The 17,951-nt window shown below is 39.5% G+C and overlaps 2 protein-coding genes across 2 annotated transcripts; both read left to right on the forward strand.

The window, feature by feature from the left end:
• Positions 1 to 1,008: 1,008 nt before the first annotated feature.
• Positions 1,009 to 5,159, forward strand: LOC105438730 (matrix-remodeling-associated protein 7-like). Its single transcript, XM_030985118.1, has 3 exons — positions 1,009 to 1,249; positions 2,422 to 2,658; positions 5,107 to 5,159. Exons 1-3 carry the CDS (start codon positions 1,009 to 1,011, stop codon positions 5,157 to 5,159), a joined length of 531 nt encoding a protein of 176 aa, XP_030840978.1.
• LOC589010 (kelch-like protein 8) lies at positions 3,912 to 17,774 on the forward strand. Its single transcript, XM_030984318.1, has 9 exons — positions 3,912 to 4,023; positions 5,107 to 5,615; positions 6,293 to 6,454; positions 6,911 to 7,093; positions 7,387 to 7,510; positions 15,287 to 15,781; positions 16,539 to 16,708; positions 17,072 to 17,240; positions 17,385 to 17,774. Exons 2-9 carry the CDS (start codon positions 5,159 to 5,161, stop codon positions 17,530 to 17,532), a joined length of 1,908 nt encoding a protein of 635 aa, XP_030840178.1. The 5' UTR covers positions 3,912 to 4,023; positions 5,107 to 5,158; the 3' UTR covers positions 17,533 to 17,774.
• The last annotated feature ends 177 nt before the right edge of the window (positions 17,775 to 17,951 follow it).

Raw genomic sequence — 17,951 nt, forward strand, 5'->3', positions numbered from 1 at the left:
TTTTTGAATCACACTTGGAAAAATTGTGATTTATTTTCATTCATTTGTATATTTCTAATCGTCCACTAATTACCTCCGCCCTAGAGAATATGTGGGCACAAGGGATTCCCTAGCTAGGCCTATAATTGCAAGAATAAACAAATATTTGATATTTTTATAAGACTGTTTAGAAAACAAAATGTAATAGAAATATGTTTTGTAGAATTAAGTATATTCGTCAAATCAGATTGCTGGTTTGCACTTGTCCTAGATAAAGACAAAGACCGTGAAAGCAAGCTTCACACGGTTCAGCAATTTATACAACAATGGAGCCTATAGTGATATATGCAGTAATTCAATGAATGAGGAGTATCCCTATCGCAATTTGAATATGTTGTTGTTATGTATGACGTCTGAAATTAAGACTATTCATGTCTTGACTTGTCATTTTATGTATACGCATTGCCCAATGTACCGCGCGCAGTTTCCATCGATGCCTTCATCGAATAAAGTCCATGCTACCACCATGTAGTTTTAAAGTTACGAATACGTCTTTATTTGTCATCTTTATTTGGCTGAACATCAACCTTGAACATTGACAGAACATAACATTGGCGACGAGGATGGGATGATTAGTTTGGTTTGCCGCAGTTTGCTGAAATAAAGACTTGAAAAAAGTTTCTCCAGCAGAGACCCGACATGGTTTGGAATTATGCCTGAGGCTGTACACGTGCAGTTTTTTATGAACGCTTTGCCGTACAGCACGTACAGCTATGGAGAATTGTGCATCAGCATGTATTCAGCAAATGAACCGAACTAATGGAGCTGAGTTTGCCTAATTTGGATGAAAAACTCTTTAGCCAGGAGATCCAGCCGTTGATCGTAGGTGAGCGAGTATTTGTTTTGCTGATGTTGCCTCATCAGTTTAACTTTATTAGCCGCAGTTGGATGAATGGTGAATGGATGCCCCCAGCCTAACTTTCAACTTGACGATCAACCAGTGGCAGTGCTGCAGTAGTACAGTAGGCCATGCAACTCAGTAGCAGTAGCCAAGCCCATGCAAGCTCCAACCAAGTTCAGGGTCCAGCCCAGCCAGCCCAGCCCGCCAGCCAGCCCAGCCAGCCCAGCCCAGCCCAGCCAGCCCCGCCCAGCCAGCCAGCCAAGCCAGCCAGCCAGCCCAGCCCAGCCAGCCCAGCCCTGCCCAGCCAGCCAGCAAGCCAATTCAGCCCAGCCCATGGCCAGTTAGCCAGCCCGCCAGCCAGCCAGCCCAGCCCGCCAGCCAGCCCAGCCCAGCCAGCCCAGCCCAGCCAGCCCCGCCCAGCCAGCCCCGCCCGGCATACATTGTTTCAGAATCCAGGTTCCTGTATCTAGATCTACTGCAGCGTAGACTAGAGGAGGAAGTGTTTTGTTTTAGCCTTAAAATTGAAATACAGGAAGTTGTTACTTCGTGATTGCCTTCAATTTAGGACCAGGATCCAGTTCAGTGACAGTGTCAGTTGACTCAGTTCATAGTTTCGGACTAGTAGCAACCCACCCAAGTGAAAGCCAGACCACTCATCATGAAGTGATGGTGATGTTGATGCAAGCAAATAAACATTTAGAACTCATTTGATAATATTGTCGATTGTTATGATGAATCTGTTTTGTAACTGAGTGTAAGGACCAGTCCCAGACCAGGACTAGTACCATTACAAGTTGAAGTGTAATTCAAGTGTGAAGATGTGGATCTAAGTAGGTCTACAAGTTTAGAGTTAGACATTAGTCTAGGGTTTTTACAGTGTAAATAACAGTAGAACCTATTAACAATCAGACAATAATTACGTCTAGTCTTTGCAGTCTAGTCCAGGTCTAAGTCAAGAATTTTGTTCTTCAGTTGTAAATTGCTTGTCAAAGAAATGTGTATGTGTTAGATACATGTGTGGAAGTGGAAAGAGCCCAAATGTTGTTGTTGTTTGGTATTGGTATTTCAAGTCAAATATTTATGCAAGTATTTGTTATGGTATAAAGTTGTTCATTACAAGTTTAATGCGCCTTACATAAACATGGCAGCACAAATGTTTGGTAATGTCCCTCAGTTGGACTCAGGGTATAAATTTGAAGATTGGATTGAGGTTCTTGAGTCATGGGTTATAGCTAATGATATTACAGCAGATGCAAAGAAGAAGGGTATATTCTTATCAGGATTAGGAAGTAAATCCTATGCCACATTACGTGCATTGTTGCAGCCCAACAAACCAATTGATAAAACTTACCAAGTATGTAAGGATACCCTGTCTGAACATTTTGCCCCCCAACCAACTGAAATAGTCCAAAGGTATAAGTTTTATACTTGTGTTCAAGAATCACGTGAAACAATCCCGCAATTTGTTGCTCGTTTACGCCAGTTGAGTGAAGGATGCAAGTTTAAAGAATTGAATAGCATGCTTCGAGATCGCCTTGTAGTTGGTTGTAAGGACAAAGCTACACAAAGAAAGCTTCTTAGTGAATCAGAGCTTACATTTGATAAAGCGTTGAAAGTAGCCATGGCCATGGAGATAGCTAATAGAGATGTTGAACAATTGCACTCCAGTGACAATGGTAGTGAAGACAAAGAGGTTCACCAGTTAAGAACCACGCAGATGAAAGAAAGGTCTTCAAGCAAGTGGAATTCCAAGCTTACTGAGAAGGAAAAGCCCACAGGTCAGTGGACTGACCAGAAGTTAAGGTGTTGGCGTTGTGGATCGACAAGACATGTTCATCAATCCTGTCCGTTTCAGAAAGAGCAATGCTATCAATGCCAGGAAATTGGACATACTAAAAGCCAATGCAAAGCAGTAAAGAACTATTTTGCAAGATAATTATATTTATGCCAAGTGAAACTATTGTAGATCAAACTCTATTTGTTATGGGGTTAAACATTTTTAATCTTGTATTGCATAAGTCTGCAAAAGTTCAACAGATGTTGTTTATATGTGTTACATAATTATAAGGCAATGATTAAAAGGTAAACATTTATTTTCTTTAGCGATGAAAGCTAATTTGGTGCATTCATCACAAGTGTTGATGTTTTAAAAGTAACAGTGTAAATTGTTCCACATTTTATCAAAAATACTACACGATTTTCATGGAGAAAATGTTACTTATTTTGGTCTGTTCTTTATTATGCCAGGAGATAAGTTAGTTGATAAAGTTTGGATCCAATCAGTTTTGTATCAAAGTACAAGGATTTTGTTTTATTTTCTTGCCATGTAAAGTTTTCATGCATAAAGTAATGCATAAAGTACTGCATAGAGTAATGCATCAAATAATGCATATGTTGACTATTTTCACGGAGGAAAAGTGTTGTTCCTTGGGTGTCAAACAACCTTCAAGTAAAACTTAGATCAGTAAAAATAGGTTGTTATAACAGTGAACATTTTGTGTTGTTGTATTTACATGCATACAAGCAATGTTGCTAGTTTATGTTATACATGGAATAGGATTTTTTTAATAGAATCAAGTTGTGTGAGTACATTCCTATCTTGCCAGTGTCAAATCTCTATACAAACATTTTTTGAGAAAATAAGACCATATTGTTATATAGTTCTGCCCTAGTCTGCATGCCAGTTTGATACATGTATTTCATTTTGATGTACCCATGTAATTCACTAAAAGGGGGAGGAATGTTATGTATGACGTCTGAAATTAAGACTATTCATGTCTTGACTTGTCATTTTATGTATACGCATTGCCCAATGTACCGCGCGCAGTTTCCATCGATGCCTTCATCGAATAAAGTCCATGCTACCACCATGTAGTTTTAAAGTTACGAATACGTCTTTAACAAATAATTATAATTATAACAAAAATAATAATAATAATAATCGACTTGATTCACCTGAACAAATCTTAGAAACAAAAATCACCTCCATAAATAATCAAAACGGCTTAGTGCATTCTATTTATTGAAGATGGCTTTGAACTTAGTCCGTAACTTCAGTTTTTACAATTTGACAACTTCGTTAACGCGTCGTGCGCTGCCTACCTCAGTTTCTAATTCTAAAGCATTTCCTGTTATTTTGAGAGGTAAGGAGTCATTGAATTGTTAACCATCTTTCACTCCGAATCAGATAGTCGACTGTCATGTATGATCGGTAGAACGTAATGCGATATAGTAGCTTAAAATCGTCATGTTCGTCATGGTTTGTTTATTGTGTAGTCCCATCTGCTGATAAAATTGCTGGTAGATATGAATGAGAAGCACGAGACGCTGAGCTGCGCCCGTAGCGTAGGCAACACTACATTTCTATCTACCTAAGATAGGAATATCTAGGTGAACGAATCGTTTACGGTTTAGATTCATTATCAGAATCACATTACCATTATTTTTGTTCTATTAGACTTTTACTATTTCTATGACTAATGACTGTCTTGAGCATGAGACATGAATTTGAATAGGTCTAGTAATACTAGACATGGGCGTAGATCTGTAATTGATACCTATTGTTCAGGGGGGATGATCTATTCATTCATCTCCCCTGAACAATAGGTATTACGTAAGGATTGACGCCCATGCTATAGACTCTAAGTTATTGAGTCTAAGTCTCTTTGCCAAGTTCAGGGCCGTGTATAGATCTAGGGTCTACTGATTGATTCTAAGTTTGCTCAATACATGATGAGCCATAGACTTACGCTCAATGTTATGATCAATCAAAAGGCTTTAAACGACATGGCCCACAATTTAGATACCACTCTCGGTGTCAGTCATAGGACTTTATTCTTATGTTAATAATACACCTCTAACATTAGTCAACCTTTTTTTCTGGAATTCAAATGTACATCTAGATCTAGATCTAGCCTATAGACCTCTACTATAAATTGCCTTTTCATATCAAACATTTACTGAATCCCCAGAATGTTTTAGAAATGGCTGTTTTCCCAGAGTCCAGACACGAGACATAATTCATAAATGTTATTGATTTGATTTTTAGGAAAATGTATTGCTTCATAGGGATGGGATTGGGCCAGACTGCATGACAGTTCTTCACTTTTCTGTACAGGGTATTTTTTTTGTAATTGATTCTTACGATGAGACTAAGTAATGTGGTAGTTCATCCACATTTCCCTCCAGGGCTTAACTTTATCTCAACTTTATCTTAACATCCCCAGACAGACGTCCCACTCAGCGTTTGATGACCGATGTTGAGTTTATCAACTGCTGATGTTTATCGACATGGATGAGGAATCCAAGATCACCTTGACAGCGACCAACAAACGAGAGTGGCCAAACTCAACCCTAAAGGCACTGAACACATTCCGGCAGTCTGAACACTCCTTATGCGATGTCTTCCTCCAAGGGGAGGATGATATGCCCATGGAACCAGTCCCCGCCCATCGGTGCGTGCTTGCTGCCAACAGCGTTTACTTCCATGCCATGTTCACATCGGGGCTTGCGGAGAGTAAACAGGACCACAGGGAGATCTCGATCCGTGGGGTAAACACAGAGAGTCTGTCACTTATCGTGGAGTTCCTCTATGTGGGAAGCTGTCGTCTGCCTAGCGGAACCATGCGTAGAGTGATGGACCTGCTTGCTGCTTCGACCATGCTGCAGGTTGATGAGCTTTCCCATGCATGCAGCATCTACCTTGAAAAGTGCTTAGACTCTGACAGTGCACTAGGTGAAATCAAACGGGCTGTTCACCCTGATATTCGGTTATTTGAGTTACAATATTTATAACAATGTAGTAACATAGTCCTTAAAACTTAAACCTATCATAAATGTTAATTTCTAAATTAAAAACAAAGGTCAGGTTTAATTTGTGTATCCATCAAATACATTTTTTATTTGCCTGCTCACAAAGAAAATTGTAGTGTAAAGAATATTAGACCTTGGTCTTAAATGTTAATTTTTAAAAATAAAAACAAAGCCTCAGGTTCAATTTTTGTATCCGTCAAATACATTTATGTTTGCCTTCTCACAAAGAAAATGGTAGTGTAAAGAATAAGAGGCTTGTATCTTGGAGTTGTTAGTGTAATTTTTATAGAGATGTTTTATGTCACTACTCCTTGCACTTCTGTTGTATAGTTTTCATGAATTTAACTTTGGAACCTGATTGTACACTGCAAGACGTACTACAATCCCTAACGATTAATTCATAATCTACGATAAATTTCATACTTGTATTTCACTTTTGGTTTGATTTGTTTCATCGGACAGTTGTCATGAGTATTCCTCTTCTAAATGTTATTTTTTGTTGTTGCTGAAGATTGAGAAAAATTTATGATCTTAATGTCTTTATAAGACAAAATTTGTTCTCAATAGTAATTACGGTAATATTTGTTTATTGTTTCTCAGAGCTGTGGCTGTTTGCCGAGAGTTATGGAGTGTCTGACCTGGCTGAACCTTGCAAGAGGTATGTCCAGTCATATTTTCGGTCGATCAGCAGTAGCCAGCGTGTGCTTGAGGTGGATCATCAGGATATGGCAGCCCTGCTTGGTCTCGAGGAGGTCAATTTAGGTAGGTCAAGGTTGAAAGTTCAATAGATATTTGCAAGAATCATGCAAACAACTGATGTTACTCTCATTTTTTACAGGAGCAGACTTACCAAGAACTGTCCACATTGTCCGTTTGAAACAGGAAGGGCATCAACCCATATTCTTTAATACAGAGTTAACACCCTTCTGGCTCTGAACAGATGATGCATTGTTTATATATCAGCAAAAGGACCTTGTGGTACACCACTTTTTTTAAGGTTAGATAAGATGTTATTTGACTAGATGTTAAAATAAACATATAAATAAATAAGTGAATGAATGGATAAATGAATGAAAAAAATAAAGATATTAAATAAATTAATATATGAATAAATAAGTTAACAGTACGAGTTAGAATAAATGAGAATGAATAGATAAATAGATTAACATATTAATTATTTATAAATTTAAACATGGTCTACAACTTGAACCCCCATAGGGAATGCAGCAAATGAAGACACCCTGGTTGAACTACTTCTGAGATGGGTGACCAATAACCCCAAAGCTCTTGACTCAGATCTGCTTCCTGTTCTCGGTAAGGTATGTTGGAGTGAAGCCAGCCAAGAGTGCAAGGACAAATTCAGAGAGACACTTGCTGAAATCTCTAAGGACAGTTCGCCAGGTAGGTCCGATTCAAGTTGAAATGTTCTTGGCTTAATTTGACAGATACATTTGCTCTTTTGCGAGGAGGCAGAGTTGAGTTTAGTCATTGATGAAAGATGATGTCACAGAATCACACCAAGTCTAAAAATCTGCTAAATAATGATGTTGAAGAATGGATTATGGTAAACATGCAGCTGAGTAATGAGCAAAGACAGTGTTTGATTTATATTGCTCTCTTATTCTCTCATATCTGCTCCTTTTGTTCATCTGTTTTTCTCCTGTATTGACATTAAAATTCTATTTCTTTTATAGAATCTTTCCAGGCTAAAGAGGTTTTTGATACCATCTCAAAATCATCATCTTTGAACCAAAGCTTCAATCGAACCTTCTTCTGCTCGGTGTGTGCTATAGGAGGCCTTCAGAATTCAAGGGCAGGGTGAGAATTTTTTAAAAACAATATATTGCAGGAGCTGATGATGCCATCAAACTTGATGGCAAAATATCTTTGCTTTAAGGCCCCATCTTTGCCAAATGTGGTAACTTGCTGACACTAAACCACTTTTCTTCTTCTTCTTCCATTTGAGTACCATCTCTCTTACATAATATTGTCATACTTTGTTCAGAAAAAGGTGCGCGGCCGCAGGAACACGTGCAGGGGAAGTGAGTGACAGACAAATAAAAAAAACTCAAAGCTAATGTGCAAGTCGTCCTAGAGGGTGCCCAGATAACAATACGACGTTACGCCAACGTGGGGCCAACGTAAGCTGTTACGTTGGTCCAACGTCGCCAACATGATGTTGGGCCCACGGCTTTCTTGCCGGTGGGCCAACGTTGGCCCGACAGTGACAAAATGACATTAAGCCAACATCGGGCCAGCGTTATGCCGACCCCTATCCGACCATATGTGCCGATGTCCTCCCGACATTGAACCAACGTTATGCCAACCTCTTTTCCACCGTATGCCGACGTCTTTCCGACATTGGACCAACGTCGTCCCAACCCTTTTTTAACCATGTGCCGACGTACGACCAACGTTATGCCAACCCCTATCCCACCATGTGCCGACGTTGTTCCGACATTGGATAAACGTTATGCCAACCCTTATCCCACCATGTGCCGACGTCTCCTCAACATTGGCCCAACGTTATACCAACCCCTTTTCAACCATGTGCCGACGTCTCCACGACGTAGGGCCAACGTTATTCCAACCCCTATCCAACCATTTGCCGACGTAGTTCCGACATTGGACCAACGTTATGCCACCCCTATCCTACCATGTGCCGACGTCGTGGGCTGTTACGTTGCGCCATCGTCGTCAATGTGATGTTGGGCCAACGGCTTTCTTGCCGGCGGGCCAACGTTGGCTCAACAGCGACGAAATGACATTAAGCCAACATCGGGCCAACGTCCCCCCGACGTATGACCAACGTCATGTCAACCCCTATCCCACCATATGCCGACATAGGACAAACGTAATGCCAACCCCTTTTCCACCATGTGCCGACGTCTCCCTGACGTAGGACCAACGTAATGCCAACCCCTTTTACACTATGTGCCGACGTCTCCCCGACGTTGTCCTAACATAATGCCAACCCTTTTCCCACCAAGTGCCGACCCCTCCTCCACCATGTGCCAATGCTAGACCAACGTTATGCCAACCTCTTCTCCACCATTTGCCGACGTAGAAGCAACGTTATGCCAACCCGTATCCCACCATGTGCCGACGTTGTACCTCCCCTTTCCAGTTCATGCCAACATTCTTTTGACATTACCAACACCAACTCAAAAACATATTCACACCAACATCAGTCGTCCGTTCATAAGAACATCGTCATCGTCAAACACATGCATCACAACGTGACAAGGAAAAGCCAAGTAGTTCAAGATTGGATTAAATAAACAGAGCAAAATCCACAAAATGAAGATAGTAACAATTTCATCAAAATTAGACTGAATTTTAGAAAAGTTCATTATAGAACTCGACTTAGATCCCGCTGGAAGATATGTATAATAACAATATTGAAGCAAGAGGGACATGTTATTTTAATTTCGTCATGTCTATTATCTTGTACATTTTAATCACTATCAAAACTTGATAACAACTTATTTGTCCCATTTTAATGAAAAGTTCACCATCTTGCTTCTTAGAATTTGCTCTGAATACATCCCCCTCCCTCTAAAACAAAAGAACAAGGAAAATAAACTGATTTTGTGATAAAACATACTTTATTTTATGTGTAATAAACAAACTGTTGTAAATGTGAATACAATTATTGTACATCTTTCTTCTGTATTTTCGTTTGAATTCGAAAAAGATGTAAACATAGTTTCAAGCTCAAGGTATCTCAATGTGTCACAATATAGGCCTACTATCAATGAATGCTAGGACGATAGGAGCTGTTATAAAATGAATTGTCGCTTACACGTAACACAACATAACATACTGAAATTCCTTGTACGAATATAATAAACAATCCTCACAACTTCCCGAGTAAAACAAAACAAACTTTCTGGCAGACGAACACGATTGCTTATGACAAGATTCCTCTACATATGTACAGCACAAAAATATAAAGAAATTAATAAAGTGTCCACCATTTCCATACCAAAAACTAGGCAATTAATGTAAACAATGTTCCATAAAAAATAAAAAATAAAATTCAGAGAAATTGCCAACATTTTTTATGCTTAGGCATTTCAGAGATGCTGATACATTTCGTCGCCATATCTATTGTTAACACATCTACAAACTGTTTTTTTTTTAGGAGGGATAGTATACATTGCTTGAATGTGTGAAGTAAAGCAATCGCTAAATGTTTATATAACAAGAGAGGAAATTTGAAAGTGAAGTAAGAAAGAGCAGAGCTTGTAAAGGGAAAAACACAAGTTTCTTCACTCTGATATACCACTTTCAATATTTCTTTAAATTGAGAAGAAGGTAGTACGAAAAACATTCAGTCACTTAGATATATGAAACATTTTTTTCTTACCTTTGAAATTCTTTATAGCATGCATTTAGTTCACACGTTATACAGGCATTCAAATCAATTACGACCTTCTTCGACTCATGGTATAGCTCTCTTTTTAAAATTGGGCCATTAGTGAAATTTCACCACAATAAATAACAAGTAAAGATGCATAGCACACTATTTAATAACAAAAGTTATTGTTTATGTTTGTGTACAAAACATAATGCCTGCAGAGCTGGCTAGCAAGCACCGTAGCTTGCCTAAGCGGAGATCGTTCTTGATATAACATCACTAATCCTGTGGTCAATCATTCCGAGGAACTCTGAGAATTGTAAGGGGCGGGGTCCACCATTTGACGAGCAACTTGGAGAGGTTTTCAAAAAATTGTAAAAAAATATAAGGAGGCATTTATTTATGAAACAATTGTTATTATGTTGCTTTAAAAGGGTCTTGATACAAGACATAAAAGTTTTAATTTCCTAAGGCAATGGACCTTTAAAGAACGGGTTAGTCGGAATCAAAATCTTGTCTAGCTTGTGGTGGTACAACTTCGACATCTGCGGCAAAAAAAAGAAGAAGAAAGAAACCAAACAAGATTTAAAAGCAGATCATGGAAACATCACCTTGAAATAGTACGGATATTAATCAAATAGTACGGCATTTAAGGGAAGTAGTCCTGAGTGGCACATCCTCCCTAGTTTTGATGAAATTTCATGGATAGAAGTACTTTGTCATGAAAATAACTTCGTTCAAACTTTAGAGCGAATGACCCAGACGTATGGAAATTAGAAAGGAATGGATTTCTTTTATTTTTGTCTTGTTTAATTAGAATAGCATCAAACACTCTTCTTAACAAAGGAAATATACATTTGAGGTAAAATGGCAGTAATATTCTTCAATAGAAAGAACCAATTTATAGTATCTGTTTGCTCAGTGTTGAGATGCTTGATTGATAACAGTTTAAAGCCCCTCTTAAGTGTTGGATCCCAAAATTAGCCAAAGAATAGATGGCACAATCTCACTTAAATGGTATGATGTAAAAGAGGATGTCATTAACACCCGGACACTTCTGCAAATAGAATATTGCCCTAACAAATGTGTTTGAAGTAGAATATGGATGAAATAATACAAAATTTGCGTTTTCTGCATACAACACAAAACCCTTAGTTAGTAAGTTTGTATTCTTTCTAATTTTTAGGACAAATTTTTGAAGAAGAGTGGCATTTTCTTTCACATCATTATAACATTGAAGTGAAATGTGAAGCTCCCAATACTTTTTTTTTGTATTTATGTAAGCTCCCAATACTTGAGAGAGCTCGAGGGGCTTCAAAGTAGAAACAAAAACACAAAGCTATATCGTTAGTTGCTTATACAAGAAACAAATCAATTGACTGTGTTTTGTTTTTTGTGGCACCCTGCATTCAGAATTGTTTCCCAAAAAATACTGCTATAAGCAGTATTTCAAGATTTGTTGTTGTTGAATAGTTTTGTAAGTGATCACAATGCAGTTTCTCAATATAATCAGGAAAAAGATACTAGCATCCGTTAGCAGCTATGTCCTACACAAACGTACATTAATCCAGTACATTTGTACTTTGTGTGCAGGGCACAACTATAACGAATACTAAGAAGTGCTATCCTGTCTACATGTATAACTAAATACAAAATGAATAAAATGCCAAATGACATACCCATATTTCTGAATGTTGAGGTCAATGGGGTCGTTGGGGTCGACAGTGTTCTGGAGGTTGATGGGGTCGATGTCGAAGGGGTCCTCGGTGCTGTTGATGCTGTTCTGGATGATCGAGGTAGGGGTAGCTGGATCTGAACGGGTAGAGGAATCTGGAATTTGTTGTAAAGTTGACGATATGAAATGCAGGATTTCATATTTAAATTTCAGAATTGTAGGGATTATGGGAGAAAAAAGTATTGGGAATTGGAAGAGCTATATAGAATTGAATGTATTAATAAAGAACGTCAGAATGTTAAAAATAAATAATTAGAATATTTACCTTCAGTTCAAATTATAGCAATTTAATATACATGTGCATAAACAATAAAAACTAATTTGAAAATGAGAATAAAAATGGAGCAATAATCAAATTTGTGAATGAAAATTGTGAATGAAAATTATGGGATCGATCAGTGTTACCCCTGCCCCCAATATTTTTTCCTATTTACTATTTGATCAAATTGAGGTTCTTGGCCAATTGCGACTTTAAATGATTGCAAATGCCAAAATGAGGGTAATTCCCACCAGCTATACCTCTTTCACATCACACTCACAATCCACTAAATGTGTTGGTACAAAGTTCTTGCATATTTTGGTAGACTTGGCACACTCCCTTGTAAGATTTCAGGAGGCTAGAAACATGTACTAGCGGGATATCTTAATTCACAGCCCAATCTCGTAATTTATTCCTTTTCGAACTGAATCATCATCAGCATATATTGAGCTACTACAGAGTATAGTATCGGACCTACTTCTAAATCTGAAAGTATCAGAGACTATAATATCATTTAGATATGCATAAAAAAATGATGCGTCTTCCCATTCAGCTCTATTTGATTCAATTGGTCTTTCCAACAATGCATCAGCACCTTCAACACTTGTAACACCAACAGATTCACAATCATTTGATTCATGGTCGATATTGCATATTGGGATGAACATCATCACTGTCACGGACGCTGCAACATGATGCATCAATACATCATCTAGGTCTAACTCTAAGTCAGGAACATATTAACATTTATCACGGCAAACACTCAATGCATCTGATGCCGACACTTCGGCCCCCATCATAGCCATCATAGCCATCACTCACACTTCAATTGCACGCAGCGGATGTGCATGCTATATAAGCGTACGCCGAGCGGTACACTCGTACTCATGCACTTTCACTTTGGACAGGGAATTATCAATGATTACTTTAACAATTTCTCATGCTATTTCCCTCGCTTTGTGACGGGGAGTTCTCACACTATACAATTTATCAGTTTCACGCGACATGCTCACAAAAATAACGTTGAAAGAGAAAGAAAATCATTCATTTACCATGCAGTGTTGGTACTCCCCGGCAACTGATCCAGACAAATGGACAGGATATGGCTGACGTACGTTGCACTTGCATGAGCACATGGGCATGCGCACGCATGCAATTTTTTTTACCCGGATGTAGCGGTACTAGGTCGTATTTGCTACGTTGGCCCAACGTCATATAGCCAACCAATATACATGCACTATTTATCAGTAAAGATGGAGACGATATAGACAAACGTTAAGCCAAGGTTGGCCCAACGTCGCGTATATTAGCCAACATATCCACCATTTCTCAGTAAAATTTGAAACGATGGACCAACATTGAGCCAACGTTAATAGCCAAACGTCGAATAGCCAATTAACAGCCACAATTTATCAGTAATAATTGAGACGATGGACTAACGTTCAGCCAACATTGGCCCAACATCGAATGGCCAGCCAAAACCCAACATTTAAAATTTAAAATTGAGATGATGGACCAACGTTCAGCCGACGTTAGCCCAACGTCGAATAGCCAACCCAAAGCCACCATTTAAAAAAAAAATTGAGACGATGGACCAACATGAAGCCAACATTGGCCCAACGCCGAATAGCCAACCAAACGCCAACAGTTATCAGTAATATTTGAGACAATGGACCAACGTTCTGCCAACATTGGCCCAACGTCGAATAGCCAACCAATAGCCACCATTTATCAGTGTAAATGGCGACAATGGACCAACGTTGAGCCAACTTTAGCTCAACGTCGAATAGCCAACCAATAGCCACCATTTATCAGTAAAAATAGTGACAATGGACCAATGTTCAGCCGACATTGGCCCAACGTCGAATAGCCAACTAATAGCCACCATTTATCAGTGAAAATGGCGACAATGAGCCAACGTTAGCCCAATGTCGAATAGCCAACCAAAAGCCAACATTTATCAGTAATAAATGAGACAATAGACCAACGTTTAACCAACATTGGCCCAACGTCGAATAGCCAACCAATAGCCAAGATTTATCAGTGATAATTGAGACGATGGACCAACATTTAGCCAACATTGGCCAAACGTCGAATAGCCAACCCAAAGCCACCATTTATCAGTGAAAATGGCGACAATGGACCAACATTGAACCAACAATAGCCCAACGTCGAATAGCTAACCAAAAGCCACCATTTATCAGTGAAAATGGCGACAATGGACCGACGTTCAGCCAACATTGGACCAACGTCGAATAGCCAACCAATAGCCACCATTTATCAGTGAAAATGGCGACAATGGACCAACGTTCAGCCAACATTGGCCCAACGTCGAATAGCCAACCAATAGCCACCATTTATCAGTGAAAATGGCGACAATGGACCAACATTAGCCCAATGTCGAATAGCCAATCAATAGCCAATATTTATCAGTGATAATTGAGACGATGGACCAACATTTAGCCAACATTGGTCCAACGTCGAATAGCCAACCCAAAGCCACCATTTATCAGTGAAAATGGCGACAATGGACCAACATTAAACCAACAATAGCCCAACGTCGAATAGCCAACCAAAAGCCACCATTATTCAGTGAAAATGGCGACAATGGACCAACGTTCAGCCAACATTGGCCCAACGTCGAAGCGCCAACCAATAGCCACCATTTATCGGTGAAAATGGCGACAATGGACCAACGTTCAGCCAACATTAGCCCAACGTCGAATAGCCAACCAATAGCCACCATTTATCAGTGAAAATGGCGACAATGGACCAACGTTCAGCCAACATCGGACCAACGTCGAATAGCCAACCAATAGCCACCATTTATCAGTGAAAATGGCGACAATGGACCAACGTTCAGACAACATTGGCCCAACGTCGAATAGCCAACCAATAGCCACCATTTATCAGTGAAAATGGCGACAATGGACCAACGTTCAGCCAACATTGGCCCGACGTCGAATGAGCCAACCAATAGCCACCATTTATCAGTAAAGAATGGCGACGATGGCCCAACGATTAGCCAACGTTGGCTTGCCGACTGCGACCCTGCCGACCATGGCCGACGTTGGCACAACGCCGTATTGTTATCTGGGTGGTTGCCCTAGGGGGTAGTTGATTGGGGGTGGGTATCCGAGAGGTGGATATTCAGGGGGTAGGTGTCCTAGAACCTTCCCAAACATTTAGTACATTCCAACTATTCACATCATGTTTGTTCATTTGTATAACTTCGAGACGACGATGCCCACAAACCAGTTCGATGGAGGTTGCAGACATCGACACGAGGACCGGCACAGTCCTCAGGCAGTGGTCCAAGCCGAGGGGGTTCCACGGGCGACAGTCGACTAGCAACATCAATCCGCAGTACCACTTCCTACCGTTCCGTGGTCACCTCTATGCATTCTACTCCTTCAATCAAGATAGAAACCTCTTAGCATCAGCCAACTCAAATCGCTATGGCAACAAACCTGACGATGTGCTTTGCCTAAGTGTGGCTAACATTATGAATGCCAATCTGAAAGTGTTGAAGACTAGAAGTTTGAATGTAGAGTCGGTGTGGTGGGACTTGATTGACAAGCATAATTATGCACTTGCCAGGGATGAGGAAAGGGGCGTGGTCTATCTGTGTGGGTGTGCAGAGCAGAGGGAAGGTACCTCATCTAAACGGGTCTTCAAGTTGGATATCGAGAATAACGACTGCTCTGAACTGACCAGTCTACCATTTGGAAGGTAGGGTCAATTATAATTTTGTTTCTCTTTAGTCTATGTTGGACTAGCTACACGTGTATGGGTTCATCTATGAAAATAGAGGATATGAGGAAACAGCATAGCAGATAATTTAGTGAAATTTGTTGTGCGAACTTGCCCTTTATTCAATAATTTATAAGGTCTCATAATCTCATTATCTCTTTATCAGATGTTTGTACAATTTTTATTCAAATCACTGTGAGGAGAACATGGTAGGCCTATATGTAAAATATTTTAACAGTTACATTTTACAATATTCAATCTACATTTGATCTATGAGGATTCGCATATCACAAGCACATCTCTATGCATTTTTTTGAAAACTGATTTTAGGTCATTTAAAGATATACATATTGAGCGTCCCCGCCCGCTTCCTTTTTGGGGGCCGCCTTCTTTTTTAAAAATTTATTTATTTTTATTTTTTAATTTAAATTTTTAAAAAAAATTTAAAGAAAAAAAAACATGAAAAACAACACTGCTAAAATGGATCTCTTTCTGAAAAAAAAAATGTCAGCGGCCATCTTGAAAAATAGCCTGACAGGGAAAATGTACCGAGCAGCCATTTTGAGCGGCCACTTTGAAAGAAAAAAATGGGCCTCCTTCCTATTTTTCAAAAAAACAGGACGCCAAACATGTTTTTTTTTTATTTGGCCTTATTCTCTTTTTGAATACTTATAACAATGCAATGTACTAGTTCCTCATTTTTCATATTTTTGTAATATTTCTTTTTTTCTTCCAGATCTCATCATAGAGCGGTAGTGGTAGAAGGAGACCTATTTGTACTTGGTGGAATAGACCGGTTACTAACCCCTCTCTCAACTGTCCTTAAATATGACTGGAAAAACAATGCGTGGGAAGAAGTGAGGTCCATGCATGAGCCCAGAATAGATGGAGCCTATGCCTGCGTTGGTAAGCGTGCTTATTAAAGTCGATCTAGCTTTCATGAATGAAGTTGATCTCTAGCTACCACAGCATTTTAAATATACAATTCTGAATCTGAAAATAGATCTTCTGATGAGCAGCTTTGTGCTTCAAAGCACCATAGACCATTTATCCCTCATGCTGTGATGTTGTGCACTGCCCCAAGTGGTACACAGTAAGTAGGACAGGTGCGATAACTGATACCTGAGGAACCCCATAATTAAAGTTCTGTTATTTTGTCCTTATTTGGTATCACTGATGAACGCTGCTCATATTGTCATTGCAGTGCCAGATTATTGGTCTATCATACAAACATAACAGCGATATCTATATCTCTTTTTTTGTTGACAGATGGCAGGATATATGCATCAGGTGGATCGACCTCCAAAGTTCGTTCAAGAAATGTTGAGGTGTACAACCCTTCTCTGAACATCTGGACAACACTAAGTCCATTGTCGGTACCCAGGGTCAACCATGCATGGACTCGTTGCTGTGGGAACGTATCTCTTTGCTATGGGCGGTAAGGGATAATTCTCATTTTTTTAAAACAAATTCCAGTGATACATGTACTGTAACAACCTATATGGCTCATATGTAGGCTGTATCTCAATGTTGACTGTTCATTACATGTAAATTGTACCTTTTTTGCTGATTTTGCAAACAGGTCAGTCGTATTCCGGAGAAAACGGTGGTGCCAGGAACGTCCAAAGAACGGTGGAGAGGTACAGCATCACAGAAGGTTGTTGGGAGGCTGCTTGGGAGATGGCAGAGTGCAGATGGGGGATGACAGCTTTCACCCTCTAGAACAGTGATGTATTAAATTCCTTAAAGAAATGTCCACAAAAACAGAAGAACGATACAGCATCACCAAAGGATGTTTGAAGCTGCTGCGGAGATCGATACGTCAGTGCTGGTGGGAATTTATTTCTCTAACTATTGGAGATCGGTGGTTCAAAGTGCCTTTCCCAATATGATGATCCCACTATAATTTCCTTGCCCAGACTTCCATGGTTTTGACCCTTTCCCGTGCAAAATTATTGAAGGTCAAAAAGGTTCAATATTCAGCTTGATGTCAATGCCTCAATTTCTTATTTGTTTTCATGAAATCTTCTATGGACGTGTAAAGTTTACATTAACTCTTTAGATATTGGTATGGGTTAAAAGTATCAAGGGTTATTTCAACTGTTTAGAATATTACTATTGAATTTCATGAGACCGCCTCAGATTTGGA

Source organism: Strongylocentrotus purpuratus, unplaced genomic scaffold (assembly GCF_000002235.5).
Source record: "Strongylocentrotus purpuratus isolate Spur 01 unplaced genomic scaffold, Spur_5.0 spur5_scaffold_14, whole genome shotgun sequence".
Lineage (NCBI taxonomy): Eukaryota > Metazoa > Echinodermata > Echinoidea > Camarodonta > Strongylocentrotidae > Strongylocentrotus > Strongylocentrotus purpuratus.

Excerpts from the sequence above, each read along its gene's own strand:
- LOC589010 (XM_030984318.1), top strand. The coding sequence starts at position 5,159 with ATGTTTATCGACATGGATGAGGAATCCAAGATCACCTTGACAGCGACC. Across the intron at positions 7,511-15,286 it reads CTTCAGAATTCAAGGGCAGG|ACGACGATGCCCACAAACCA; the intron begins GTGAGAATTTTT and ends TATAACTTCGAG. Across the intron at positions 17,241-17,384 it reads GTATCTCTTTGCTATGGGCG|GTCAGTCGTATTCCGGAGAA; the intron begins GTAAGGGATAAT and ends TTTTGCAAACAG.
- LOC105438730 (XM_030985118.1), top strand. The coding sequence starts at position 1,009 with ATGCAACTCAGTAGCAGTAGCCAAGCCCATGCAAGCTCCAACCAAGTT. Across the intron at positions 1,250-2,421 it reads CCCGCCAGCCAGCCAGCCCA|TTGGTTGTAAGGACAAAGCT; the intron begins GCCCGCCAGCCA and ends ATCGCCTTGTAG. Across the intron at positions 2,659-5,106 it reads TGAGAAGGAAAAGCCCACAG|ACAGACGTCCCACTCAGCGT; the intron begins GTCAGTGGACTG and ends TAACATCCCCAG.